Here is a 23,978-nt window from a genome sequence, read left to right as displayed (position 1 = left end):
CACACAATATAGTTAGAGAGCAGAAATGTCTATATGTTATTGCATAAAACATAATCTTGAAATTCTCCATATTTTGCAATAGTTCCCCCTTCTCCTCATTCTTCCATGTCATTAATGTAACATCACCACTGAACACTGTGAATCTGCATCACCTCAACTAAATCTGTACACCTCTTATTCAGAGTTTTTTCTTCTGAACTTATTGGAAATATGGAAGAATCACCAACTAGATGTGTTTTACCTTCTTGGTTAGACTTGCTCCCCGACCCATTAGATAACCCTTTGTGTTCATCTCAGATTTCAGCAGTATGATATAACACTTGGGGAAAAATACACAGGAAACCAGTCCAAAGCTGGAAGCCAAAATGGCAAAAACCTCCATGGCCACCATGTACTTGCCCCGGGTGCTGAGATAGGCTGGAATAAAAGACAGCCAAACACTGAGGAAGGCGAGCATGCTAAAAGTGATGAACTTTGCCTCATTGAAGCTGTCAGGCAGTTTTCTAGCTAGGAAGGCAACCATGAAACTGATGGTGGCTAGTAGTCCAAGATATCCAAGCATGAACCAAAAGGCAATTTGTGATCCGTCATTACACTCAGCAATGACAGTTCCAGGCTTAGTGTGTATGTTATACTCGGGGAAAGGAGGAGACAGAATCAACCAAGAGGCACATTGAAGAACCTGAATTAGTGTACAGACACTGATGACCATATATGATAAAAGAGGTCTAACCCATATCCTAAGTTGGCTGTTGGGCTTAGTTGCATTGAAGGCAATTACCACCATGATGGTTTTTGCTAGGATGCAAGACACACAAAAAGCAAATATTATGCCAAAAGCAGCCTGTCGGATGAGACATTTCTCGTTTGAGGGATGGCCAATGAAAATCAAAGATGATAGGAAGCAGAGAGTAAGAGACAATAGCAAGAGGTAGCTGATGGAGCGATTGTTTGCTCTCACAATGGGAGTATTCTTGCTGTAAATGAAGATTGCCAGGATGGATATAGGGAGTGCAGAAAAGAAAATGCTGCACGTAGCTAAAGTAGTTCCCAAAGGCTCTTCATAGAGTAGAAACTCTATGGTCTTCATTCTGCATTTGTCTTGTTTTTCATTGGGCCACTGGTCCCATGGGCATTTGAAGCACTCAACAGAATCTGGAATAGAAAGTCAGTGTGCCTCATGAAGAGCTCCATAGATACCTTCATAGCAATGTTATCCCCTGATGATGTGCAATACTTACCAGTTTGGTTGGACATTTCTCCCTGAGGACATGGAACACATTGAAAGCAGCAAATGGGCTTCCCTTGTATGGCAGCTTTTCTGAATCCCCCTGGGCAGCTAGGGCTGCAGACGGACACTGGAACCTGGAGACAGCATGAGAGTGGATGAGTAAAATGTCTTTGCTCTTATAAAAAGTATGAAATGAACTGTGGAAGACTATGGATATCCAAATACTATTCATGTCAAACATTTCTATCAGGTTCTGATAACACCAAATAATGTTCATGCAGAAATACCAATGAATTGCTCATCCAGAACCAAATACCCATGAATTGCATATGAAAATATGAGAGTTATTTGAGAAATGTGATCAAATAGAATTTCATTAAAAAGAAATGTGGATTTAATATTGCATGTGATTGCCTTGGCTTTCTTTATTTTAAGGAACACAAAGTACTTTCCTTGTCTTAAATTCAGGAAAACCATGCATTAAAGATTCTAAGATCTCAGATAGTAAATTCCATGAATGAAACAAGAGCTTGACAGTATTTCAAGCTGATAAATGGTTGACCTCTGTGAAGACGCCACTAGTAGCTTAGAGGAGGAAGAGACTAGAAACCAAGTCACTATAGCTGAGCCTTCACAACACTCTTCAGTCAATTTTTCTGAAAGAGGTATTCAGAAGTTCCTGTAATTACCTTTGATTTTTTCCTTATGGTTTTTCCTAGTTCCTTGGTGACATCATGCAAGCAGCCGTGAGTTGGAGATGGGCATTGGAGCATTCGGGCATATGCATCGGGAAAGGCTACCCATGGTCTCTGTGGCTCTGCAGCTCCATCGCCAGCCTCCCCTATCAGATCTTGGCCAGTTGGAGTGGGGGCCGCGCGGGTCCTGAGTGCAGGCAGGAGACTGGAGACTAGGGGTAGATTTATGTTGCCTGACGCATCTCTGCAAATCAGCAGAGATGCGCCAGGATAGATGTGGCACGCAAGTTTATCCTTGCACCAACCATGATGCACCGCATTTACAATGTGGCGCACCATGGCGTAGGAATAAACAAATGCGTGTCGTATCTAGGGCGTGAAGTTGGCGCAGGGCTGAAGAAGTGTTGCGTGCGGCACGCAACTCCAGCACATTTCCAACTTGCCCTATCTGTAACATGGTGCGGCAAGCCTTACGCCTGCTTCAAGCAGGCGCAGGGTTTTGACGCATCAGCGTTGGGAAAGTGTCTCAGTCACTTTTCAGGGGCGTTCCTGCGATGGAACGCACCCCCGCGTGGAAACGCCCACATGAAACCTGACGCAGGTTTCATGTGGCGCAGGGCCTTACACCATGACGCATCTCCATAGATGCGTCACGATGTAAGTATGTCGCAACGTGGCTCAGGGTTTACGCCGCCGCTGCGTCACAGAAGTGACGCAACAGCGGTGCAAAAGTGACACAAGTCCAACATAAATCTGCCCCTACGAGTGGAGTTGGCGGCATTGATGGCAGGTAAGGCTAGCGCCACAGCTCTCTTCATTGGTGCGGAAGTGGCCGGCTTTAGTCCAGTTCGGCTTGCACCTTCGGAGGTCCGGTCCGGCATCCCATCATTTTAACACAGCCCCCCAGCTGCTTATTGCCCCCTGCTGCTTGTTCCTCAATGCTGCCCCTGCCCTACATTCTGCTATATACTGCATACCTATATTTGTTATCTCAAGTTGGAGCAGGGGCCTTAGTGGTTCCTTTTCTCCTTTCAATCCCTTGACACCTCCCCCCAGTCCAAAGTGGGTATTGGCCACTTGCTCAAGGTATCTGCTGGTGCTGGGAGCTTGAGGGTCTTTCTAGCATTGGGCTTGGTGACATGGGTTGGGGCTGGGCCAGAGCCCAGGAACTTTGGCAAAGTCTCAAGTGCTAGTTTTCCTGCTTTTCAGTTCTGCATGCCAAAACAAGCTGCAAGTAATTTACCAATGCCTAAGAATATCAAGCAATCACCAGATGCTCTGGAAAGAGAAGGGGGAACTCCAACAATGTTGCAATGGCTCCAGTAGTGCCTATACAGTAGAAAATAAGCAGTAGAAAATACATTCCTAGGCAACCTAACGGTATAATAAATACACCAATATTGAGTGTATAAGATCAAATTTGCACAATAAATTTAGATTTAGTTAATTCAATTGTGAATTAAAATTCTCTCTCGCTTTTCACACTTGATATGTACACGTAGTAATGTATCTGATATAAAATTGCGATCAAAATGGATCAGGGCAGTCCACATGAATGGCGAAGCCCCGTGAAATGAAGTATTACTTCTTTTTATTAGTACTTCTTTGTGTCGGGTGCCAGAAACGCGATTAAGGAGAAGCCTATAGCCATTCAGCACGGCACCCCGACACAAAGAAGTACTAATAAAAAGAAGTTATACTTCATCTCACAGGTGTTCTACATTCATGTGGACTCCCCTGATCCATTTTGATCGCAATATTAACTTTAAATCAGATAAATTACAACGTGTACAAATCAAGTAAGAACAGTGAGAGAGAATTTTAATCCACATCAGAATTAACAAAATAAAACTTCCGTCGTATTTGAACATAATAAACAATTATTATAAAACAAAGCCCCTCAGGAAATAATTGGGAGTCTTAGAACTCAAAAATGTTAATATATAAAAGATAAGAAACTTGGCACGCCATTCTTATCCATTCCCGAGCCATCTACCAGTCGCCTAAATATTAAGTTGTGGCAATTCCTGACAAAGGCACATATCACGCCGAAACGCGCTTAGAAAACTTAACCTCTGTCACATTTTTGGGTGTTTTTATCGTATTTTTATGAAAATCAATTATGTTTTGAATACATATGTTTTTTCATGTCACTAAATTGGTATTTTAAAATAATGATTGTGTTAACATGGATATGATATTTGAAGATTAAATAATTTCATCTAAATAATATTGTACACATTTGATCTTTTACACTGAGTCCATTAATATTGGTGTATTTATTATACAAGTTAGGTTTCCTAGGAATTTATTTTCTACTGTATATTTACCCTGTCCTAGGAATTGTTTCACCAATTTGTCAGGGGGTCCTTGTTACTCACATCCAGTAGTGCCTATGACAGTCACTGCATAACAAGGGGGAGGGGTGCCACCTTCCTCCGCCAGAGCCGGCGTTCGTCAGTCAAGCATCACTAGTGGAATTTCAATCTAATTGTGGCTTTTTATTAAAGGATGCAATGGAAACCCTGTTTTCTTATAATAAAGATGCCAAATGGTCTACAACCGATATCACCTGGTGTCCTTGAAATGGGGACAAAAGTAACTGTGGGCAGCAGAGGGCTACACCCCTGTGGTATTAAAGAAAAAGACTGCTTTCCAGTGGGAGGACTGGACAAAAAAGAGTATAGAAGTATGAGAAAAGAGGTGATCCCAGGCAAAAGGTCCTTCAATTGGAAGCCTTAGACCTGCATCCTCTTTCGCCTAATTTCATAAAGGCAGATGTCCATATTGCTAACTGCCCATAGCCTGTTAACCACATCTTGGAGCCTAATGAAGCAATGGAAAAAACAGGGAAATTAGGGTAGCAGGTGAGGTACATCATTTTCCCTATAATAACAACAATAAAGCTCCTTCCACAGCAATGCCCGGTAAGGAACCCGTCCTAGTTGAGGCTGCTTGGGAAACAGCACTGCAAATAGGCAAGAGTGTAGCATCCCCAGGCCGGCCAAGAAATAGAACATTGTCTGAGAAGCAGGTAGACGAGGCCTTCCCTGGTCTCAGGCTGAGACTGTGGCAGCACAGGGGGAAAGGAGGCCCTTGGAAGGCAACAATTTATCAGTGAGTCAAAATATCTCACTCCATGCAGATACCTTGTTCAGTAAATCACCTCTGCTGCAAGGCGGAGATGATAAAGCATGGGATGTCTTGCTTCATTCATTCCAAGCAGTAGTCATAGCTTTAACATATCAGTAAAGTAAATTAGATCTACAGGTGGATGTTTTTAAGACATTGGCTATCTATGTCACTGCAATAGACTAAACAATTCATGAGTTAATTAATTGATACAGAGGTCCCAAGCTGAAGCTCATCTTGTTCGTCCTGTGCAGCCCTGTACTTGACAAATGCCTTCCGGGCATTCTAGAATCAATTTTTAACTGATATCAAACAGCAGTTGAGAACCGACGCCTACACTGCAGTAATGTGTATGGCAAATAATCCCGCTAAAGAAACTTGTAAAGATCTATAACAGGATTTACCCCTTCATAATGTGAGGACTTGAAGGACTTCCAGCAGACAGCCCTCAGGTGATAGTCAACCAACTAAGGCCATTTCGATTTATAAAATGCCTACTACAAAAGCATCTGGTAATTAGGGCCGGACTGTCCATGGCGGGCACCGGGCAATCCCCCTGTGCACCGCACGGGTGGGGGCTGGTTTTGGGCCCCTGGAGGCCGTTTTGTTACAGGGCCGTTTTTGCAGTGTAGCTGCAAAATCGGCCCTGTACCAAAATCGGCCGAAAACCGGCCCCGGGAAATAGCTCGGCGGCACACACAGAGTGGGGAGGGTGGCCGGCCGAGCACTTTGCCAGGGTCGGTTGTGGTTCCCAGTCTGGCCCTGCTGGTAATACAGTAATACTGTACAACTGAGTGACCGCAATGATATTTTAACTGTTCTTATACATGAATATAGCTTTTATTGTAAGATTTTAAATAATCAACACAATAAACTACTTTGTACTTGAGTGACCGGGGGCTCGGATCAACAGGGTAACTCGGCCACATGGCCTTTCTCCAGTTAGCACACTGGAGAATTCGGTTGTGACGAGAGGAATAAGCACCAATTACTTTCAAACAAAAACTTGGGGCCTAGTGAGATCAAAATAATGCCTGTTACACTGTCAATTTTACCTGCTGTGCCTGTTCAGTTTACAAAAAGACAGTGTAAGAGGCTTAGGAAAACCCATAACAAAAAAGCTGCAACTGACTGGGGTAAAGCAAAGTCTCAACATACTGGTCAAGTCTACTCCATTTTTAGACTGCCAGTTAAGTCAAAAGAGCCAGTTGGCAATACGGGAGATGAAGTGGCCCAGACTGGTGAGGCAAATACTGCCAAAGACAAGGTAAATTCTACTCCTAAAGAAGTCATTAAGGAACCCTCAAACAGCTTAACCCCATTTTGGCTGCAATTTGTCTCAAACTCTAAGACTGGTATTCCTCCCTGTCAGGGTGAGATGAGTCTGACGGACCCAGTGATGCAACAAGAGCAGGCTCTAGCAGAATTTGAATGGAATACAGGAGGGGGAATTGGTTCAACAAACAAACAGGCCACAACAGTAACTAGTTTTGAAAATACAGAAGCCAATCCCTGGGATCAATATTCCTCCATGGGGGAGAACACCTTCCTGTTGGGGAGAGGATAAACCCTCATCATAATAGTCATGGATAAATTCTATGTCTTGACCCGAGGCTCAGATTATGCTTATCTCTTTCTCATTTTATTGCTCAGCAGCCATAACCAATGACAACAAAAGTCTACAAATCCCATGAGTATTTTCACGGATCAAAATAACCATAGACGCAGTCCCATATAAACAACATCAAGGAACAGCACTTCCTCTTTCTTCGCTGCTCAGCAGACAGATAAGTTCTTTTCCTTAGCAAGGCTAGCTTGAATCCAGTGGCAATGTAAATGTATTGTATTTATATAGCGCACTTCTACCCGGAGGCCTCGTAGCGCTGTATTCATACCGCTGTGGAACCCATCCTGGCTTTCCTGTGAAATGTCCACTCCTGGGCACCCCCAAGGTGAAGCCAGGCATCCAAGCGCTGCTGGGGCCGTTGTGGAGATTAAGCAAGCTATTGCCCAGAGTCCGAGTGGGACCCATGATTAGATTAGACACAGAGATGAGAATTATCAGGTCCGGGGAAATTGAGTCCAAGAGCCGCCGAGGCGGGAATTGAACCCTGGTCCCGGGCCAAACCTCTGCATCAGGGTCTGCCGCTCTAACCATTGAGCCACGCTTCTCCACGTGAGCAATGTGAGCAAGGGACCCACGTCTGGGCATACCCTGCCAACTTAGGGCGAACAAAGCAAACACATGCAGATGATGGATGGAGCTCTGAAACTTTTCAGACACTCATCCCCAGTCTCAGATCAAGGTTGACCCCATCGGGTCAAGTGTCCTTGAGGTCAACATAAATGGTCAAGGTACAGTGGCCCAGTCTGCACATCAATCACAACTTGCAGCAACGGACTGGTCTTGGCTTCCGAGTGCCCTGCTATCTGCCTCACATAAGAACACAAACAACTGACAGACAAACCACTCAGTTGCCAACCCCTTAAAGGAGTCTCTTTCATTTTGTTTCTGGAATATAGAGGGAGTCTTGAAAAATACTGTGGATGAGGATAATTTAACTTACATCAAAGTATTTCATGTGGTGATCCTGCAAGAAACTTGGGCCCAAGACGTCAAAGATCTTCCAGCACACTTGCCTTTCGGAAAAACGGTGGTCAAAACAAATATAAACTCCTGCCTTGCCGGAGGCCTTGCCTTACATGTAGCAGTTGATCTAAATGCCAGAATAGAGGAGAATAATATTGACCACCATGGATGAGACTATACTTCATCTAGTGAGCTTCCTTTGCTGATTATAAATGTTTATATTCATCTCTCCCTGGCAAAAAAAAAAGAAACCATTGATATTTTATTGGATTTTATGACTGCCCAATCTATAATAAACCTGTATATTATTTTTATGACTGGCAATTTTAACATGAACTTGCTCCAGGTGGTACCCAGGGATCAAGTAGTGGAAACGTTTGATCAGATTTGACATGTTCCAAAGTTCCAACCCCTTAAACAGAGGAAGGATGCTAGTGAGAGACAATTTATAAGTAATAAGGAGCATCTGGGTCTGATAATCTTGAATGGCCAGTTTGAAGTTAATATTCTGGCACACATAAACCATCACTCAGCAACTTCACATTCAGTTATTGACTTCACCGTAGTGCCACTCCCTTTATTATATAGGGTGGCTTAATATACACTGGGAAGCAGGCTGGAAAGCAAATGATCCAAATAAATCTGCCTGTTCCTTGCATGAACAAGTTCAACCAGATATTGGTTATCTTTCTATGACCAACTACAAGAAGCTGCAGTGGGCCATAGATACCATTGACAAAGTAAAACATCATTCCAGACTTCAAAGGAAAAAAAAGATGTAGTCAACCTCAAAACCTGGGTTAAATGTACTACTGGGGAGTCAAGCTGGTACCAATAAGGTGGGAATAGCCTCAGCCCTGGTACGATCCCAGCCCAGAAGAATTTCTGCTCAACTTGTAACATGCAAAAAAAAGGCTGAACCATGCCTTACGGGTACAGAGGAATAATCCAAACCTGAGCACACATAGTGAGATCCTTACTAAATTAAGATCATTATGTAAAAAAGCAATTTGGGACTCAGTTAAATATGAGGTAGACCTATATTGGTGTAAAATCTTCTCTGCCTCCAAACGAAATGAAGCAGAGAATTTTGGTGGATCAATCAATAGGGCCAAGGGTGTCTGCCTCTACCTCATTTATCTCTGAAGCCTTCTTGCCAGCTAACTTAGAGAAAATGCATGGGGTGCATCATCAACAAAGGGTGCTCAAAAGTAGATTTATAAACTGGGAGGGGGAAGTCTCACTCAAAGCCACAGGAGACATGTGGAAAATAATTTTCAGGATTCGCCAAGATGTTGCCCCCGGCCCTATTGGATTTCCACAGGCCATTTTCAAGTATACGCTGCCATTTTGGGCAGATAAACTGGTCACCTTATTGGAGTATATCCTTCACAATCAAGAATTTCCAGATAGCTGGTGAGAGTCTCTACCGGCTCCAATTTATAAAACCAGTCAATCCTCACATTCCAACTACAGGTTAATTTCTGTAATGGATGGGGAGGCAACTTTTTTTGCAAAATGTCAGCTAGCTGAACTAACAGACTGGGTCAATACCAGTTTATTCTTGCAGAAGAAGCATATGGGGTTCATTAAGGGAATTAGTACAACTACCAACATTCAGATGCTGGCTTTATTATTCTAACATGCAAGGTACTGCTTTTCAAAACTACACCTATGCCACATAGATTTTCATTCAGCTTTTGATGTGGTGCAGAGAAACATATTGTGGTCCAAGCTGTTGAACTGAGAAATTCCTCCTCTTCTCATAATAGCTATCTAATTACTGTACACATATATCTGGACAGGAGTCAGATTGGGTAATGGTATGATGATTTCAAACAATTCCAACAAGAAATGGCCTAAAACAAGGTTTCTTACTGCCTCAGCTTCACTTTGATCTGTATCTTGCTGGAATGTCTCCCATGTGCCTATGGGGGCTGGTTTTAGTTCTTGTATACTTAAAATGCAATTATACTGAACTGGAACAACAAGGTCCATGCTCTGAAATACCTGAATATTGAAGCACTTTTTTCTAACACTTAAACGGGCAAAGTTATTTGGATTATGGGCCATATTATCAAGAAAGGGCGACACATTAGAAACCATAACCTGGGCTTCTATGGGAATTCACAAAGGCATATTATCAAGCCCATTATCGCTGCTTTAGCGGCAGTTTCCTGCTGATAAAAGCGGCGATAATGTATCGCCCTTTCTTGATAATATGGCCCTATATTCGTTAGCTGGCGGTTTACAGTTGCAGATCATTATTATATAATCATTAACAGAAGAGGGAGGGAGAGGGAGTAGTGGATTCTGTCTCCCCTAGCAATTAATATAAACAAAATGGAATCCACTAGGTGGAAGGTGGTTGTTACCACAATGGTGGGGAGCAACCAGTGTTGTTAAAATACCCCTCACACACCAACAGGCCCCTTGGTGTCATGCTTCATCATCGGGGTCTTCGCAAACCTCTACGGGATGCGGCGTGCTACGACTTCACGACTACGCAGGAGCACTTTTCTTGCGAACTATGTGTTTGGTGTGTGTGAGTACAAAATGTGAGTGGTGAGGTGAAGGTGAAAAGTTAAAAAATACCTGGCACGTGAGTACCGAAATTTTTTTTATTAAGTCTCCGGCTGGTATTGTTAAAAGAGTGCTAGAGTGGTTGTGGTCTACTGATTAGGGTAACCCAACCATGTTAGTGCGTCGACATGTTTCGGAGTTTAAAGAACTCCTTCTTCAGGACGAGGATATGCACTACTTATCCCCACCTTACTCAAATGTGTGTAGATTTTAAAGTGTGCTCTACAAAAATAAGATAAGGTGAAAATGTACCTATCTATGTTTAATGTAAGGTCCGTTGCGCCCAATTGGCGATTAAAGACACCTGTAAACAGAAAAATCAAGTAAAACAGGGTAATACATGTTTTTTAGTCTCATACTGTGTAAATACACAGAAGGGTAACAAGGAACAAAAGTGAAGGTCCAGGAACCCTAAAAAAAGGAAAAAAACAGAAAAAACTAACAACATATAAACTGAGACACACATTCAAGCACAGTATCTGATAAGCCCTTTAAGGGTGTAGTTTCTGACACAGATGTGTTGCTTACTTATGAAAAGAGGTCAAATGGCCTCATGAGCCACAGCGTGTTGGGGGGTCCGTTCTACCCGTTATGGCAACCTGTGAGGTATTCAAGGAAATGGATCAAAATATTGTAATCCCTCGATTTTGATGAAAGTTTACACACCATATCCATACATTCATACACACTCACGGTTACTCCCAGGGCTGTCTGGCTTCCTACCCCTCCACGCGGCTCCGACGAGTAAATTGTATGGTGAGGAGTGGGCTTTTTATAGTCTAACTAGCTCCAATTAGCCGCTGATTGAAAGCGGAAAAAGCCCATAACTGGACCTGACCCTTAGTCTCCATGCTGCTTCTGCGCGCATCGGGTAGGGCGTTCCCGTGCAAACGCGCATGTGCGGTAGAGCGGTGAGGGACAGGCGCGCATGCGCATCACCTCAGTATGTAAATGACAGCCTTGATGCAGTGTATTCCGCTTCGCGCCTGCGCGAATGGACGCCGTGTCTGTCTCCGCTCTAAGTGATTGCCTCAGAGATCGAAAAATGTATATATTAAAAAATCGAGTTGCAGAAATGGTTTAGGACTCGATTGGGGTTATTGGCACCATGCATAAATCGCCTACAAATTCAAGGATATAGTTAAACCCTCGGTATGTAAAGGACATTAGGGGAGCTTTCAAAATTACTGTCAAAATTACTTAAAGCCTGAAGCAGCGAAATGACAATGTCAAAAAAATTAATTAATAAAAACTACAAAATACATAATACATAATTACATTATTCTGGAGGATTTTGATCACAGAAGCCCTTGGAGCTGTAGGTACAGTTATTACTGCAGATACGGTTTATACAGCATAAATGTTAGTGAGGATGTTCACCTAGGTAATGAGTTTTGGGAAAAAAAAACTCATGCAGTTGGATATCAGGGGTTACCAGTTACTGAAGTGGGTGGCTATCAGTTATTTGGCGTACTTGGCAAAGTAGTGGTTTTTTTTTTAGCGTAATTGGCTCCATGGAATGGAGTCGTTCAACCCAGTCACGTCTGAGCCCAGACGAAACACCCATCTTTGTTCTTTCTCAAATAAGCCTCTTTCTGATGGCAATTGCTCAATAACAGTCCAATGTATGTCATTTACACAGTGCTGTGCTTCTAGGAAATGGGATGCCATTTTCGTTGTCTGTTTTTTGCATCTCACATTGCTCTTGTGTTCATTAATTCTAGTTTTCACTGCACGTGTGGTCATTCCCACATACTCTTTTCCACAAGGGCATGTGATGAGATACACCACATTACGGCTGTTGCAAAGATGGGTGTTTCGTCTGGGCTCAGACGTGACTGGGTTGAACGACTCCATTCCATGGAGCCAATTACGCTAAAAAAAAAACCACTACTTTGCCAAGTACACCAAATAACTGATAGCCACCCACTTCAGTAACTGGTAACCCCTGATATCCAACTGCATGAGTTTTTTTTTCCCCAAAACTCATTACCTAGGTGAACATCCTCACTAACATTTATGCTGTATAAACCGTATCTGCAGTAATAACTGTACCTACAGCTCAAAGGGCTTCTGTGATCAAAATCCTCCAGAATAATGTAATTATGTATTATGTATTTTGTAGTTTTTATTAATTAATTTTTTTGACATTGTCATTTCGCTGCTTCAGGCTTTAAGTAATTTTGACAGTAATTTTGAAAGCTCCCCTAATGTCCTTTACATACCGAGGGTTTATCTATATCCTTGAATTTGTAGGCGATTTATGCATGGTGCCAATAACCCCAATCGAGTCCTAAACCATTTCTGCAACTCGATTTTTTAATATATACATTTTTCGATCTCTGAGGCAATCACTTAGAGCGGAGACAGACACGGCGTCCATTCGCGCAGGCGCGAAGCGGAATACACTGCATCAAGGCTGTCATTTACATACTGAGGTGATGCGCATGCGCGCCTGTCCCTCACCGCTCTACCGCACATGCGCGTTTGCACGGGAACGCCCTACCCGATGCGCGCAGAAGCGGCATGGAGACTAAGGGTCAGGTCCAGTTATGGGCTTTTTCCGCTTTCAATCAGCGGCTAATTGGAGCTAGTTAGACTATAAAAAGCCCGCTCCTCACCATACAATTTACTCGTCGGAGCCGCGTGGAGGGGTAGGAAGCCAGACAGCCCTGGGAGTAACCGTGAGTGTGTATGAATGTATGGATATGGTGTGTAAACTTTCATCAAAATCGAGGGATTACAATATTTTGATCCATTTCCTTGAATACCTCACAGGTTGCCATAACGGGTAGAACGGACCCCCCAACACGCTGTGGCTCATGAGGCCATTTGACCTCTTTTCATAAGTAAGCAACACATCTGTGTCAGAAACTACACCCTTAAAGGGCTTATCAGATACTGTGCTTGAATGTGTGTCTCAGTTTATATGTTGTTCGTTTTTTCTGTTTTTTTCCTTTTTTTAGGGTTCCTGGACCTTCACTTTTGTTCCTTGTTACCCTTCTGTGTATTTACACAGTATGAGACTAAAAAACATGTATTACCCTGTTTTACTTGATTTTTCTGTTTACAGGTGTCTTTAATCGCCAATTGGGCGCAACGGACCTTACATTAAACATAGATAGGTACATTTTCACCTTATCTTATTTTTGTAGAGCACACTTTAAAATCTACACACATGTGAGTAAGGTGGGGATAAGTAGTGCATATCCTCATCCTGAAGAAGGAGTTCTTTAAACTCCGAAACATGTCGACGCACTAACATGGTTGGGTTACCCTAATCAGTAGACCACAACCACTCTAGCACTCTTTTAACAATACCAGCCGGAGACTTAATAAACATTTTTTCAGTACTCACGTGCCAGGTATTTTTTAACTTTTCACCTTCACCTCACCACTCACATTTTGTACTCACACACACCAAACACATAGTTCACAAGAAAAGTGCTCCTGCGTAGTCGTGAAGTCGTAGCACGCCGCATCCCGTAGAGGTTTGCGAAGACCCCGATGATGAAGCATGACACCAAGGGGCCTGTTGGTGTGTGAGGGGTATTTTAACAACACTGGTTGCTCCCCACCATTGTGGTAACAACCGCCTTCCACCTAGTGGATTCCATTTTGTTTATAATAAGATCATTATTATATGACATACGACTCGGGTTAACGATTTCTCCTTTGAGGGCAAATGCTGTAAATCTTGAGGATACCAACTGATTGAAGACAGATTTTATGATGTTATTTATTGATGATGTTTTAACTGGTGATCATATTGTGATGTATTGTAAGTTGTTGATTAGCATTACCTGAATAATAAAGTCTTATCTTACCTTACCTTAATTTATGTTACAAGAGTCAAGCACAAGGGGACATCCCACAGCAGATAGGAGTAAATGCAGGAATCAGTAAATACAATTAAAAAAAGTTGAAAGATAAAGGCAATGAGTACCTTATTAATGTTTTAATCAAAATGTGTACATATGCTATCTAAATAATGTGTCCAATGCCTTTGCTAACACAACCGTATTTTTAGTGATTTTGCTTTGATGTGCAGTGAGGAGCCAAACATCCAGTCTTCAGTGTCAATCTCTGTCAATCTTGCTTTTCAGGATGGAACCCTTCTGAGCTGCCAATAGGGTACGATCTAGTCTCTGAATACTATCAGAGCCAGTCTACAGCAGATCTGTTGTACCAAAAATCCCCATTCCATTACCAGCATGGAAATCAATAGTACTGGTGCATCTATCCGGCAAATTCTGAGTTTTACAGGTCCAGAGATTGAATAGTAGGGACCAGCGAAAAAGAAGATAATTCTGAAATCTGTTTTTCCAAGGCTCTTGCTCACATCAAGTGGAATAAATCTTACAGCAAGACGCCAGGCAAAAAGTGCCGCCAGCCAAGCCCAGATTAATCATGACACTACAAATCCCAGAGTCAAAGGTGGTCTCTGTGTCCCTTGGTCACAAAGTTAAAAAGTTGTTCTTCAGATTCCTATGTTGTAAGATATTATGGTTTTTAGTCAAGGTGGGTGACTACCCACGTTAACCAACAAAGACAATCCTTGTAAGGGTGAACCACTAAAGTTACACAATTAACCTGAGCTTACCACCCTAGTAGCTATGGCACACAGCAGCAGACTTAACTTAGAGGCAATGTGTACATTAATAATGCAGTACCAAAACAGTATCAAAGTCAAAGCATAACACAAGAAAAATTCAAAAGAAAAATCACAGGAGTGTGATATGAAATTTAGGATTTTTAAATACAAATAGCACCAAAAAGCATTAACCGTGAAACTTGGTCAACTGGTCGTAGTTGACCAGGACATAGGCATGATTTCAGGCTGATTGCAAAGAAGCATGGCTCGGATACAGAAACCAGGTATGACTCGTTCGGAGATTTTATCTTGGAACTTAGTCTCAAAAATGTAAGTCTGAAATCTTCACTGGGGCACAGCAACAGGCTGTGATTGAGGAGGGCTCCACAAGGTAAGATAACCAAGGGATGAAGTGTTAGTAAAGATGTTGGTTTTTTGGTGGCAAAGTACTGATTAGGAGAAAGTGGAATTTCAGCATCAGGAAAAGTCCCTCACCTACCGACTACTTTTGGATACTTCACCTGGTTAATATTTATTCTTTTGTATTTAGTCATGTTTTTGGAGCTCAAATTCCTCCAGTGGTATAAGGCTGCAGGCTATGTCCAAAGAGGGCTCCACTAGGCCGGATCCACTCCCGACGATATCCCGCTAAATCAGATTTGCTTCAGTGGAAACTTCAAACCTGAGAAACCTGAATCTTCATCCAAGCAGCAAAGCACATAGGTCAGATCAGTGGGCAGGTTTGCCCCAGTTCTTTGGAGGTCTTTAAAGCCAAATAGTTGTTAAGTCTCAGGTTATCAGTGGTGGTAGGAGAAACCTAGCTAGACCTAGCCCGAGTACCCGGACCTCAGGATAAGCACTTGGGTTTAAGACTCACTCCAGCAGAGGTCAACAGAAGGAATCAGGCCTGGTCAAGCTGGCACTGGTCAGTTGGAAATCTTCAGGAAAGACCTCTTGTAGCTTGTTGTCTTCATGTAGCTTGACCAGGTGGCCAGTCTTATGATCTGTGGAGTCCACTTCTTTGTCAAGGACAAAACAGGTTCAGTCCTTTAAGGCTCATCTCAGGTCTCTGACATCAGGTTAAGTATTCTTCTGATCTTCCTCAGTTTTAGAAGTGTTATGAAGACGATATTGGGGCTACCACATTTATTTCTAACACTAGTTTGTGGGTGGGGTAAAAGTTCCACAGAGCCACCCTGCCCACCTTTGCAGTTTTTCCTGTGTGCTCCACTGCAGGCAATACAACAGTGCCCCTCACTGCAGGATTCTAAGATGGTGAAACCCTTCTCCCCAAGTGGAGCGGTGTGGCCTGAGAAATGAACAACCCCTCCTTTGTGGTCACTTAAAAGTATTTATGGGGGGGCAGCTTCCTCCTTACTGGGATTGAAGTCTGATTGGCTGGAGGAAAAAATAAGGGCAATGCAGGTGTCATCTGATATCCTTCTTGAAAGGGGATGCCCTTATTGAAGTTAATTACATTCCTGGGCATAACCTAAATGGTCATCCTGCCAGAGGAACAGAAACTCCTGCACATTCCCAGTCCTTTGTCTGTGCTCCAGGAGAAGTTTTACTCCTCATTCATGGGTGTTGTCCGACTACATTGGTCGCCGATCTCCAAGGTCACATGGTTAGTGGTGCTCAGGATCCCTCCTGATTGTGTATCTCGTCTCTATGAGGGATGTAGTGTTGGGGCTCCTAATTTGGGGTGGGTGGAATGTTTTATATTGCTCAAGGAATAGACAGAATTTTGGTCTCTCCATGTTCCTCTTTAACAAGGAGTTCTGAACAAATTCTGCTATTCACTGTGTGACAGATTTTTTCTCCTGTGAGGCACCAGCATTAACCATGAAACTTGGTCAACTGGTCGTAGTTGACCAGGACATAGGCATGATTTCAGGCTGATTGCAAAGAAGCATGGCTCGGATACAGAAACCAGGTATGACTCGTTCGGAGATTTTATCTTGGAACTTAGTCCCAAAATGTAAGTCTGAAATCTTCACTGGGGCACAGCAACAGCCTGTGATTGAGGAGGGCTCCACAAGGTAAGATAACCAAGGGATGAAGTGTTAGTAAAGATGTTGTTTTTTTTGTGAGAAAGTACTGATTAGGAGAAAGTGGAATTTCAGCATCAGGAAAAGTCCCTCACCTACCGACTACTTTTGGATACTTCACCTGGTTAATATTTATTCTTTTGTATTTAGTCATGTTTTTGGAGCTCAAATTCCTCCAGTGGTATAAGGCTGCAGGCTATGTCCAAAGAGGGCTCCACTAGGCCGGATCCACTCCCGACGATATCCCGCTAAATCAGATTTGCTTCAGTGGAAACTTCAAACCTGAGAAACCTGAATCTTCATCCAAGCAGCAAAGCACATAGGTCAGATCAGTGGGCAGGTTTGCCCCAGTTCTTTGGAGGTCTTTAAAGCCAAATAGTTGTTAAGTCTCAGGTTATCAGTGGTGGTAGGAGAAACCTAGCTAGACCTAGCCCGAGTACCCGGACCTCAGGATCAGCACTTGGGTTTAAGACTCACTCCAGCAGAGGTCAACAGAAGGAATCAGGCCTGGTCAAGCTGGCACTGGTCAGTTGGAAATCTTCAGGAAAGACCTCTTGTAGCTTGTTGTCTTCGTGTAGCTTGACCAGGTGGCCAGTCTTATGATCTGTGGAGTCCACTTCTTTGTCAAGGACAAAACAGGTTCAGTCCTTTAAGGCTCATCTCAGGTCTTCTGATCTTCCTCAGTTTTAGAAGTGTTATGAAGACGATATTGGGGCTACCACATTTATTTCTAACACTAGTTTGTGGGTGGGGTAAAAGTTCCACAGAGCCACCCTGCCCACCTTTGCAGTTTTTCCTGTGTGCTCCACTGCAGACAATACAACAGTGCCCCTCTCTGCAGGATTCTAAGATGGTGAAACCCTTCTCCCCAAGTGGAGCGGTGTGGCCTGGGAAATGAACAACCCCTCCTTTGTGGTCACTTAAAAGTATTATGGGGGGCAGCTTCCTCCTTACTGGGATTGGAGTCTGATTGGCTGGAGGAATAAATAAGGGCAATGCAGGTGTCATCTGATATCCTTCTTGAAAGGGGATGCCCTAATTGAAGTTAATTACATTCCTGGGCACTACCTAAATGGTCATCCTGCCAGAGGAACAGAAACTCCTGCCCATTTCCAGTCCTTTGTCTGTGCTCCAGGAGAAGTTTTACTCCTCATTCATGGGTGTTGTCTGACTACATTGGTCGCCGATCTCCAAGGTCACATGGTTAGTGGTGCTCAGGATCCCTCCTGATTGTGTACCTCGTCTCTATGAGGGATGTAGTGTTGGGGCTCCTAATTCGGGGTGGGTGGAATGTTTTATATTGCTCAAGGAATAGACAGAATTTTGGTCTCTCCATGTTCCTCTTTAACAAGGAGTTCTGAACAAATTCTGCTATTCACTGTGTGACTGATTTTTTCTCCTGTGAGGCACCAGAAAATGTGAGCTGGTGAACGCAAGCAAGATTTGGCATTCCTTAGCATGATTTTCTTTGAGGGCGGTTGTTCCTGGTCATGGTCAGAGGGCTGTTGCTTGAGTAGATTTGATGCTGCTCGAGTAGATTTAATACTTAAGAGGCAAAAAATTCTACTTCAATGGCCATGCGCTCATGCACATTACCAGTACCAAATTGCAGCACAAGCTGCATATTTTCCACGTGTTGGCAGACCTCTGTGGAATCTTCTATTTAAGTCTGTGGGAGTCTGTGGAGTAAAACTGAGAGTTCTTCCCACCCCTACTCCTGATGACTTATTTTGTAGTGGTGTGTCAGCAAGTAGCAAGGCTGATAATCATGTATCTCCCTCTCAAATGAGGGTCTGTGTTTGTTATTCCCTAAAAGACACAAGACGTGAATTAGCCTCAGGGTTAGCTAAACAATACTATATAAGTGTGTGTTCCCTTTTAATCAGTTACCTCTGTTGTTGGCATCTCGACGTGTCCTGCCAGTTCTTAAAGTTCAGTGGGACACCTTGCCTTCAGGATCTTTTTAGTTCTTCTCTTCTGGCTTAATTGCTGTGGCCTTTCATTGTGAATGTCTTTAGCAGCTGCATCTAACCTTAATACCTAAAAATAACTCAGCCTTCCATTGTCCGACAAGCCTTTTTTCAGAAAGCTGCCTTTTTTTCCTGGCAAGTAAAAGTGTGTGGTATTTCACCTTACCATGCGATAAATTACTGTTTCTTTTGTTTTCCTTGGAGGTGATCTCCTTGGGCAGAAAACGTTGACTATATATGTCAGGGCAGAGGGTAGATGCCACAATAGAGTACCTGCAGGATCTTGTAAGTAGTAATAAGGGTAAAAAATAAACAGGTTCGCAGGATCAATAAGCTCTTTTCTTTGGAAGCCTGAAAGAAGTTTGAATATGTAGGGGCGAGGCTTTCTTACAAGACCATGCCCTAGATGGTAGCCACTCCCCAAGGCCATGGGGTTAAGCAGGGTTTCCAGAACTGTAGGAAGAAGGCCTAAATTAAAAGGACAATGACTGTAGGAAGGAGGCCAAAATTAAAAGAGCCATGTCAGTGTGGGCCATGGAGTGCTTTACAAAAGGAAAAGGAGTATGGGGTAGTGGGAGGATCATAATAACAGGAGGAAGAGGATGGACTGGATCTGAGAAGACAGGGGATGTAACCAGGCAGCACAAACAACGCAGGCATAGCCTGACACAGCACATGAAAATGACCCTTCAGAGCTTTAGGCAGGGAAATATGACTTTCTAAAAGTGTTTTTTTTTCTTAGCATTTATAAGAAAACCTACCTAGGACTTTAAATTAATGTTACAAAAAGTCCAACAATTAAATTTAAAGGGATTTCTTAACTTTTTGCTAAGTGTTAAATTTACTTTTAAATCCCAATTTGCCTCTATGGAACCATATATCATATACCATATACTAGAGACTTATAGGTGACTACAGATTTATAAGTGAGTTCAATATGCCAATCAAAGTTATGCCAATTCAACCATGTTACCTTGGGGAGCATTGGCCCTTTACTAATGATTAACAGGGGAAAAGTGCACAGTGTTCTATGGCCAGCAAATACAGATAAAGGAAAAATCTAGAGGTACACCACACAGAATAAATAACATTCCTGAAACACATTGAGTCCAATGCCTTATCTCATGAGATAGTGGCTGTGTAAAACTGCATCAGGTGTCCATGAAGGATAAGGGATAACAGTTCCCCCATTCGGGGAGTAGTTCACTGTTACTCTTTAGTTCCCCAACAAATAGCATCCCTTGCATTCTACAGGCAGCATTACTGTCAAAGTATTGAGAAGCGGAGTAGTAGCCAGAGCTTTACTCATAAGGGATGCTCTTTACCTATTCTCCCACACCTTCTAAGGAATTCTGCCTGGTGAAACTCAAGTGGTCTTGCTGTGGGAGTGAGAACAAAGGGACCATAGCTATCCCCTCCCACTGTGGTACTCATAGTATGGGGAGAGGGGAGCCTCAGAAGCTCCGTGATCCAGGGCTCAGGTCAATTTCATTCATCCCTTGGCACCAACGGTGACAATGGTGACAATAAAGCCACTGTCAGGCTCTTCTTCAATGCTAGTGACATTTCTGTGTGCTCTCATCCCCCAAGACATGTAATCATGTCTCCAGCAGCTGGCTTTAGAGTTGGATGGGGACCCTGCAATCTTAACTGTGGCTGTCACATTGGGCAGGAGGACTTATACTAATTCATCTAATTAAGCCCAATGAGCTGCTCCCTGGGTCTCACAAGCATGGTCCACTCTAGCTTCCTGTACAGGGTCCTAGTATTGTGATCTCCCTCAGGAGGTGATTCCTAGAAAGGCAAGATGTCGTGGGATTCACTGGAGCTATCAGAGATTATGTACCTGCCACCATCATGCAGGCTGCACCCTTATATGGTGTCATCCTAGAGAAATTGCAGTCATTCACCCAAGAGTTATGACCGATTAAGCTACCAAATAAAATGGTACCTATCTTCTTGTTCATTTGATCCCACCCTTAATTACCAGCACAGCCAATCTAGAGATAAGGATCTGAGAGCTCCAAGGACTCCAGCATATTTTTTTTATAAATCACCCTCCAAAGAATCAAAGTGAAGAGCATTCCCAAAATGAGTTGCCATGTCTTACACTGTCATACACAGGTCAGTCTAATATATGATGGATTGTAGTTCAGATTTTCTATGTTGCAAAATGGTAAGTGGAAACTCCTCTCAACAGATCATTATGGGTTTGTCTAGTTTAGCAAATGTTTCATTGCATGCAAGAATATTCTAACTAACCTTTACCCTACCTCTCTGCTTCCTTTTGTCCACAGGAGGGCACTGACATTAAAGAGCAGGGTCTCTCCAGCAGGGGCACTGCCATCATATTCCCCCACCTTTCTATGCCACACAGTGCCCTGGGACCACTTCTGCCAGTTCACAATGTCGTACCGTGGTGGGGGGTTACCATGTTTATCAAAGAACACTTCTGTGATGCCTTTTCTCTGCAGATGCACATTTCTGATACAGTGTAGCACCTGTGGGTGAGAAAAGCAGGAGAGATTTTAGGTCCTTGCAATTTTTTGAGCGTCCAAAATGTTCTGAGGCACCTTTTTATGTCCTTTGTGAATTTTCCAATATCAACAATTGTGATTTAAATCAGCTAGTGTGAGCCACATAATGCCCGGCAAAATATTGATTAGCAATCATAAATGGGTTTATTCACATGAAAAATGTCAGCAGAAGGACTTAATTTTCTGTTTGAACAATGCATTTTACAGAGTGCTTCAGGGTGGGAATACTTCCCAAGTAATTGAACACTCGTGGAAAAGTACAGACATTTTTTGTAAAGTCCAAGAAAGTTGTCAAAGTGCTGAATATTTAGGCACAAACTTATGTGCCTAAATGTATGATGAGATTTGTCATCCATATCTAAGCCAAGTGCTGTCCTTCTTGAGGGGAGTAATTCAAGGAAACTGAGTGGGGTTGGAAAATTACCATCCTTACATCATTGCATTTAACATTACTCCTCTGTATTTTTTCAGATGATTGTGTCTGCTGACCCCCTACTCTTGCATATCTGAAAGAGGATCATCATGAACAGCTTTCCGGGAGTAGTCTTGGGAATGTTTTGCAAATAGTATAAAGTCATAAAAGTACTGCAGGAAGAAGTGTGAGATTATCTCCACCTATAGTTATCTGAATTTATTTGTGAATATGGCTCAGTGACTTTAACTCTGTTCAGATGATACGAATAGACTTCAAGGTCACCGACATAATGGTTTAACTGAGATCCAACAAGCAAACAGAGGTTCAGACCAGAATAAAGTCAATTTCTGCTTGGAACTGAAATGTGTTCTTAACAGGAGGCACTATGGTTGATATCAATACATTTGTGGCACGAAGCGTCTTCTAAAATGGGTAAGGCCACATTCGTAAACGCTGCAGTATGACCTCAAAGCCTGGTTACCTGAGTCTCACAGCCAAATCCAATATGTTTATTCATAGATTGCATAGCACTGCTAACAAAGCAAAGCATTTTCAAACAAAAGATTGTAATTGCATTGTCCTCACAATGACCTTAGTGTGGTAATAAAACATTTCTAAAGACAGATTATATTTGAAAGAAATGTTAATATTTAGTTGAGGGGGATGAACATCTACTCAAATAATAATCACAATATCACAATCCTGGTCAGGGTGACCAAATAATGTCCCTAAAATAAACCTGTGCTTAACACTTTCCTAGCTTGGCACAAAACAGTCAGGCTTAACTTAAAAGCAAAGTGTAAAGTATTTATGCAGTACTCAAACAGTAATAAAGTGAAAACACAACACAAGAAATTCCAAAATTAAGGGCCCGATTACGATTGCGGTGAATCCGCATCCTCCGGGCCGGCGGAAGCCACCGCCGGCCTGGAGAATGCGGATTCACCACTGCATCGAGAGAAATGACCCCCGCCAGATTAGGATGGCGGGGGTGTCATCTGCGGACGGCAAGACCGTCCGCCGCGAGACCGCGGCGGAATAGCTCTAATATGGTGGCGGTGTCTATCAGACACCGCCAGCCATATTATGATTTGCTTAGGGACATGCCTTTCCGCGGCGGCAATGCCACCACTAAAAGGCATGCGGTCTTTTCTTTGGGGGCCCGTTGCGGGCCCCCAGGGTGAAGAGGGGGGTGGGGGTGCACATGGGGGGGTACCTATGGTACCCCCATGCATTTGCATGCACGAAGCGGCAGGCACCGCGCGGTGCCTGCCGCTTTGTGCATGCAAATCTACTGCTTGCATTTTTAACATTGCGGCGGGTGCTGCTTCAAGCAGCACCCGCCGCAATGTTAAAAATACAGGATGTGACCTCCAGGGTGGCGGTCACATCCTAATTTGCATGGAGGGACCCCGCTGCCCCTGCGGACGGTCCCTCCTCCTCTGGGGTGGCGGACGGACGCAGGTCCGTCCGCCATCCTAATGAGGCCTTAAGTTAGAAAAATAGAACCATAAAGTGGACTTTCATAAGTAAACCGACTACCGATAATTAGAACCAGAGATATGAGTTTTTTAAATTTTGATTTAGAAAGCGCAAAGTGCCAACCATGGCCATGTGGTCATGCTACTCCATGTCAAAATCAAAACTTAAGGCCAACCACAATGGATTGCTAGTCAGATTCAGTGACTAGGCTTTTCCTGGTGGAAAGCTTACCTTTGGGCATAGAAACGTTTATTAATCAAAAATGGTTGTCGACAAGTCAAGCTGAAAGCTGGTTCCAAAATGGAGCTTGATAATGCCATGTTGCCGAAGAGCGGTATCCTGGTGCAGTTGTTGACAAAGTTGTGAAAGCTTTGAGCTGCAAGGCTGATTTCTGTGCCCATGAAGACCTCAACATCAATGGTTTGTTGTTGCTCTGGTCCAGATGAAATCCTCTACATTCAGACTTGGAAACTTTTCTGGAAGTCAGATCTCCTTCAGCAGCTTGAGGGGGAGAGGACTCTGAACCTTATTGTGTCCATGTAGCTCAAACAAGAGGGCAGCCAACTGACAGCAGCACTGAGTGAGGGTGCGCCAGACAGTGTACCATTGCTCTGGGGTCTGACGAACCCAGCAACAGCTGATGCGCCAGTGGTCCGACATTCTGGCCTGAGACCAGGACCTGCTGGACCTGCTAGAGG

The 23,978-nt window shown here is 43.3% G+C and overlaps 1 protein-coding gene across 1 annotated transcript in view; it reads right to left on the bottom strand.

The window, feature by feature from the left end:
- Positions 1-226: 226 nt before the first annotated feature.
- The window catches only part of LOC144797893 (extracellular calcium-sensing receptor-like), an 85,418-nt gene continuing 61,666 nt past the window's right edge, over positions 227-23,978 (bottom strand). Inside the window, exons 4-7 of the mRNA XM_078668696.1 lie at positions 21,115-21,347; positions 8,210-8,219; positions 1,242-1,365; positions 227-1,155 (exon numbers count right to left, since the gene is read on the bottom strand). Of these exons, the coding sequence (XP_078524822.1) occupies positions 227-1,155; positions 1,242-1,365; positions 8,210-8,219; positions 21,115-21,347 (1,296 nt within the window). The remainder of the gene's footprint in view (positions 1,156-1,241; positions 1,366-8,209; positions 8,220-21,114; positions 21,348-23,978) is intronic.

This window comes from Lissotriton helveticus, chromosome 12 (assembly GCF_964261635.1).
Source record: "Lissotriton helveticus chromosome 12, aLisHel1.1, whole genome shotgun sequence".
NCBI lineage: Eukaryota > Metazoa > Chordata > Amphibia > Caudata > Salamandridae > Lissotriton > Lissotriton helveticus.
This window is presented reverse-complemented; position numbering and strand designations above follow the sequence as displayed.